This window comes from Blastomyces gilchristii (assembly GCF_000003855.2).
Source record: "Blastomyces gilchristii SLH14081 genomic scaffold supercont1.2, whole genome shotgun sequence".
NCBI lineage: Eukaryota > Fungi > Ascomycota > Eurotiomycetes > Onygenales > Ajellomycetaceae > Blastomyces > Blastomyces gilchristii.
Window position 1 is genome coordinate 1998132 of NW_003101681.1, and position 6939 is coordinate 2005070.

The 6939-nt window shown below is 45.8% G+C and overlaps 1 protein-coding gene across 1 annotated transcript; it reads left to right on the forward strand.

Annotated features, from left to right (window-relative positions):
- Nucleotides 1-75: 75 nt before the first annotated feature.
- BDBG_01126 (AMP-binding enzyme) lies at nucleotides 76-2470 on the forward strand (the record flags this gene model as incomplete). The annotated part of the gene is made up of 7 exons (XM_031720196.1): nucleotides 76-210; nucleotides 367-437; nucleotides 499-646; nucleotides 718-753; nucleotides 826-1872; nucleotides 1963-2214; nucleotides 2360-2470. 7 exons carry the CDS (start codon nucleotides 76-78, stop codon nucleotides 2468-2470), a joined length of 1800 nt encoding a protein of 599 aa, XP_031576270.1.
- Between the last annotated feature and the right edge of the window lie 4469 nt (nucleotides 2471-6939).

Genomic DNA, 6939 nt, shown 5'->3' on the forward strand with positions numbered 1-6939 from the left:
GGTGTATGATATGATAGCATTTCATTCACAAGTATCTGGTTCAGCATATACAGGCAGTTCACATCCGTAAAAACAATGCGCGGGTCCTTGGTTTGGCGTCTTCCTTGCAAGGCAAGGGGGAGAATAGCCGGGTTCAGAGTTGGAGGTTATTGTCTCCAAGTGCAAAGGCGATCTCTCCTGACGACGAGCCATGCCAGGGGACCTTCAGAGGTTAGTAAGCCTGCTTAGCTGCTCTCTAGAGCATTTGGCTTCATTGCTTTCTATCTGGTCCTCTTTGTCTATGGTTAATTTTGATATTGTTTTTCAGCATCAGTACTAACATCATCACTGGCTGTTTTTCTGGCATGCCTTTCTATTCGTGATTAGCCCCCATTGTTTGAGCAAACCGTTGGAGAACATTTCGCAAACGTTGTATCCAAATACGGGGACAGGATCGCGTTCGTTATCCCTCTACGACCCCCTGGCACGCATCATCCTATACTGATTGGTCCTATTTAGCGTCATATCGAGGCATCAGGCGCAACGGCTAACATATGAAGAGCTGGACCGCAAGAGCAATGCGCTGGCCCGCGGGTTGGCCGCAGGTGGGCTTTTGAAGGGTGATCGAGTAGCTGTTTCGTTGGGAAATAGTACTGAATATGGAATTGTATGATACGGATGTCAAAGCTCCTAGTATATGGACTACAGGTCAAAATGCTTACTGCGTTTAACCGATAGGTTATATATGCATTGTTCAAGCTTGGAGCTGTGCTGGTAAGAGGAATCTTACCCCGACAAGACAAACAGTTCCTTTTTGCGCGTTAACACGATTCGAAATGCTCTTAGGTTCCGTTGAATCCATCGTTCAACGTAGACCAGGTGGTCGCTGCCCTTAGCCATCTAGAAGCCTCTCACTTGATTATGAGCACAGAGGTAAACCTACCACGACGAGAACCGCGCTCTACTTTGCCCCTTCTTCAGCAAATAGTTCCTAACCTCCTTGCCTCAAAACTCGAGTCTCAAGCCATCCCTTCTCTAAAGAAGGTCATTCTTGTCGACAATGACGATGGACGCGTAGACACCACATCTTTTAAATGCACAACTCCATTTTCTGCTCTATCTTCAGATCTCGCGCAAGATATGCTTCCCATAGCACAGCAAGGGCTTTCTCCACATGACGTCGTGAACATTCAATTTACATCAGGCACCACTTCAATGCCAAAGGCCGCCTGCCTAACTCACCGATCGATTCTAAATAATGGCGTCCAAATCGGTGATCGTATGCTGCTCACTCCGAATGACATCATCTGCTGCCCACCACCCTTATTCCATTGTTTTGGAAGTATTTTAGGATACATGGCGACCGCGACCCACGGCTCAGCCATCGTGTTTCCTGCCGAATCCTTCAATGCCATTGCTACTCTCAAAGCAGTCCAAGAAGAGAAATGTACCGCTCTTTATGGGGTTCCTACGATGTTCGTTGAAGAGCTGGATCTCTTGGACGAGGGAAAGGTGCCATATGAAAGATTCCAACACCTACGAACAGGAATTGCAGCTGGCAGCAGTATCCCAGCAGAGTTAATGAAAAAGCTCCACAAGACACTTAATCTAACGGAACTAACCATCTGCTACGGCATGACGGAAACCAGCCCCGTTTCCGCCATGACGACAACGGATGATCCCATTGAAAAGAGAATCTCCAGTGTTGGGCGCCTCATGCCCCATGTCGAAGCGAAAGTGGTGGACCCTCATGATAGAACGATAACGCTCCCAGTCGATACCAAAGGCGAGCTTGTCGTAAGCGGCTATCTCGTCATGAAGGAATACTGGGGTGCTCCAGAGCGTACAGCGGAGGTGATGGTGAAAGATGAGGAAGGGAAAGTCTGGATGCATGTAAGACTTTTGCGTAATAATACTAACATTATCATGGGGATATCTTCATCACAGCTATTTAACGTTCAACTAATGCCTTCCTGAATCTAGACTGGTGACGAAGCCTCAATGTCACCGGACGGATACATCTCAATCACTGGCCGGATAAAAGACTTGATCATTCGTGGTGGCGAAAATATCCATCCCTTAGAAATTGAAAACTGTCTCTTTGCCCATCCCAGCATATCAAGCGTTTCCGTAGTTGGAGTTCCAGATGACCGTTACGGAGAGGTGGTGGCTGCGTTTGTGGTTCAACGAGAAGAAGCAGAGGCGAAGATTACAGTGGATGAAGTCAAAGACTGGGTTCGAAAGAAGCTAAGCCATCATCTGGGTCAGTTTTCTGTTTTTTTATTCTTTTTTTCAAAGAAAAAGAAAACCCCCCCTCTTTCTATTTGTTTTCCCTACCTCCCCCGTATAACGTCCCGAAACTGCTGCTACTCTCGTTTAGAGGCTCAATTCCATTATGAACCGTGGCTGTCTTGAATCCGGCCACGACTCTTTCAACAATATGACTCTGTTCCACGTTCCACGCCACTTCGTTGCCAATGACTGGAATTGACCCATGAGGTGCGATATCATGGCCTGCTCCCGCAGTTTGCTGTCTTTTTACCGGCTGCCCAAATGCGCCAAGATTGTCAATTTTCAGATCATCCGTTGCTTGTGGTGCTTGTTTTTCGGCACCGTCTTCTTCAAGAATGGTGCTCCCCCACAGCGAGGGGGTCATAGCTCCATTTCAGACCCAATCGTTATCATCATGAGCCCTGGGGCTTTCCACACTACAAAAGCCTCCCTCGCATCTTCAGTTGCAGTCCCCCAGCTCCGCTACGCCTTTCGTATGTTTAACAAAAGGTTTTCGTGTTTCGCGGCACTTTTTCAGACCGAAATTTTCAATACAAGATAACATCAGCTGCAGCTTGTGTTTGACTGTTGACCAACAGGCTTCCCCGCCACTATTCGCCCCAGAATTATCCCATATGCATTGACTGCACTTCTCTTTCCTTCTGGCCCGCTTAGTGGCCATGTTCCCTATCCCTCCCACCTTCAATCACGAGAACCTGGCGTCGGTTGATGTCGCCTGACTCCCTCTTTTTACGCTCCTTACTTGTTTTGAGCATTTTAAAGCCGGCCGTATCAGGGGCTCTCGATTCCTTCTCCTCTTCCCTTCGTATGGCAGCGGATATGTCAGTTCGTTCTCGTCCAAAAAGAAAACCACATATCCCACATCCTTCCCATTCCCAACATCATAATATCTTCAGGCGTTGGTTGGCAGTTACAGCGTGTCCAGATTGTTGTGGAATTTGTAGCAGAAATGCCGGGTCCCCTCTCTCCCTCCCCCACGCTTTGGCGCCCCTGCGATGCCTTTCTACATCTTCAACTCCAGCCAGTCGGTTCCAGTCAGCCAGGCCCATTATTGCACTCCTCTCACCGCACTTTCCCATCGCTTTCCCCCTCCTTGCATCCACTTACGTGACTTACCGCTCAATTTCTCCTGCCATTCTCAATTGCATTACTGCATTCCATTACTATCCCCCCAGAGCAGCTTTTTTTTTTTTCCCTTGCAACGGAACTGTTTCCCTCAGCCTGGTTCCAGGCAGAACCTCTGGCAACGAAGCAGCAAGCCAGCACCGATAACCCACCACCCCTCCCAAATGGAGGGACAAGACGTGCTAGTATCCTGTGAAAAATCAGAAAGAATATCAACTAACCCAAACCTCCCCCCCCTCATTCTTTGTGCACATACAGTACCAAAACACGTTTTCCTCCTGAACGACGCAACCGAGTTTCCCAAGACGGCAACCGGCAAGATTCAGAAATTCAAGCTTCGTGAGCAGGCCATTTCCCTGCTGCAGGGCACAGAATGATGATCCGATGCGATCATAGGGTGAAATTTTTTGTGAGGAGTGATTTTTGCTACGATTCGTCAATTCAATTGATCTCGGAGATAAGCTTGGGTTTCTTTCTTCCGCGGATGCCTACACCGCAAGACGAACGAAGCGAATACGAACTAAGGCATCGATGAGTGGGTTGGACCTTCGATGGGCAACGACGCTTTTCTTGTCTTTGTCGTTGGGTAGTTGCATAATTATATTTTTCGTAGAGGATTTGCTACCATTTTTGTGAATATTCGCGTGAATATATATCTTCATCATGTTCTTAAGACTCTTAGCAATTTTAGCCACGCTACCCTATCCTAACCATCGTCAATTAACTTGGATTTCATAGGCATTCTTATATTTCTTATAAACCGTGCTCGTGCATACTCAAAAAAGTTATACACAGATAAGATAGTTAGGTAAACGGACATACATACATCCGAGGTCACACAGAGAGTAAGTAGTATTAAGTAGTAGAACACATGCAAACCACATGGGATCATAAACATATATAAGAGAGGAGAAGTAGCGGAAAGTAGCTCGGGACAGCATGAAAACTTTTCGTTTCAAATGAAAATGAACAAAAGAAGGGAGCTGGAGCACCCACCGTGGGTGTGGAAGCAAAAGTCTCAGCAAAAGAACAGCGGAGTATATTCAAATGACACCATGCAAGTTGCAACACGCAACACGCAACACGCATCACGCATCACACAGCTGCGGTTTCGTCTGCTCTTCTATTCTGTATTCTTTATTGCTTGCTGTCACGCCCGCAATCCCCAACCCCCTCCCCAACCCCCCAAAACTCTTCTCTCCATTTCTGCAGAATCTCCAACAGGTACCCGATGGGAAGCAAGGAGCCAGCTCTACGTCCCTCAGCGTCCACAGAGCACAAGCATGCCGACCATGATATATATATATATATATATGAATCCTAGAATCAAAAGAAAGTAGTCTGTCCGTCCGTCCGTCGACGAGATTGGGAAGGAAGTCCATAGAGAGCCGGTCGGAATATGAGAATTCCTTCTTTTCTTTTTCCACCTTTGACTCTGCTTGGAAAGACGACCCGCACAATAAAATATAAAATAAAAATGAGAAGGGAAATAAAAAAAAAAAAGGGAAAACCACGGAACAAAAACATAGGAGCCCGCAGCAAGCACAGACATGGCTATGTTTTCTTTTCTTTTTCTTTTTTTTTTCCCCAAATGCACGAGGAACCACGACATAGGGCGGGAAACAAGCATTTCGCATTCCTTGGCCCTTGTCAGCCAAGGATATTTTCTTTTCCGAGAGAGAGAGAGAGAAACACGGGGGGCCAGATAGGAAGATAGATTCCCGGCGTCGGAAGAATGAAAAAGAATTGATTTTGGGAAGGTGGTGGAAAAAAAAAAAAAAAAAAAAAAAAAAAAAAAAAAAAAAAAAAAAAAAATAAAAAAATCCATCTTCTCTGCTAATCTAATCGATTAACTATTAACTATCTCTGAAAAACCCTTCGCATCAAGGACACAACAGCGGGAAGGAGAACGGGGAAAGATAATAATGAAGATGAAGAAGACGTCATCGGCCGTTTATCCATCCAATGGATGGCATCCACGCCGGCCCGAAACAGAATCCGGGCGTTGTTGTTGCCAATAATAATTCTTAATTCTTCCCCGGAGCCTTTCTCCAAGGAGCAAGGAGATGATGGAGAGTGATTAATCAGATATATCTCTAGGCAGTGAGCGATGGATGAATATTAGAATATTATTGAATTCCGATGCCCATGAAAGAAAAGTCTAATCCGGTGTCTGTACAGAGTTATGGTAACCTAAGTAAGGGCTTGTAATGCGTCCAGGATGGTGAGGATTGTGAGTGACAGACTCAGTTAGGTTCACAGTTTGAGTGAGTGAGTGGTTGCGGTGTTGGTGGTACAGATAGATTGTTCTTGAAACAAGCTCCCAGGGGACACATGTAAAAAATTAATTATACTTTATACACACACACACACACATATATATATATATATATGAAATTGAGGAGTATTACTCGTAAAACGAGATAGTTAAATATTCAATAAATGTAATCAAATAACAGCCCAAATGGTTGAGGAGGAGGAGCACCCTTTTATCTATCTAGCTATCATCACACCCCCACACGATGCGAACGTACGTCAAGAAAAAGAAACCAAATAAGCTACTGTTCAAACAATAATCATTTAATAATATATTATTTCCAGGTTGTGTCTGGTTTACCAACAGCCTCACTCTGAATGGCGGTGGCCCTCTACCACCCCACGGGGGAATGGGTGAGTTATTATTATAACTATTTACTCTGTCTTAGCTGGGGAAAATAAATACAGAGTAAATTTCGGTGAAACTGAGCCTGGCATAGTTATATAGCTTATTTTTCCGCTGGGAGATTTTATATCTATATATTACTCGATACGATACAGTTATATAGTTATATTAGTTAGTAACTTACTTTTCTTTTACTATGAATGACCCTTTTGCCCGGCATGGCATAGCATGATACATGCATGGCCTAAACCTGACCGCCTCGATGGCGTGAGTGAGCTGTCACGTACCGTACACGGTTAACGGGGAGGGGAGGGTGTTAAAAGTCCATCCCTCGTGCCGGCTTGCCTCTTCCGGAACGAAATGGGCCAGGGACGGACTGACATGACAGTACATGTACATGTACAGTACATATATAGTACGCAAGCGTACTCCGCACAGCTACAGAGTATGTACTGTACTAGGGCTGTCATTTGTCCTCAAAAAATCGCTCATACTAAATGAAACCTTTGAATCTCTCTATATATTAAAGAAAAACCAACTTTTCCGTGCAAAAAACGCTGTAACGTGACCCCGCAGCCCCCCTACCTATCTTACCACTCACTCTCTTACCACCCCTATCACCCCTTCCACTCCGAACCCCCCTTACCACCCCTGCCACCTCTACCCGCCCTAGACCATAAAAAGCGTCCTGCTATCCCCCTATCACTTCCAGTCCATCTGCCGACCCCCGTCTTACGACTCGCTCAGGCCCCCTGTGCCAAAGTCACACCACTTGCGAAGACGAAGCCTACATAGGGTGGCCGCAGACCTCTTGTAAGAGGAACCACCCTTTGTTTCATCGGAGCAAGCTAAAGAATAAAACAGATCAAAGTGACAGTCCT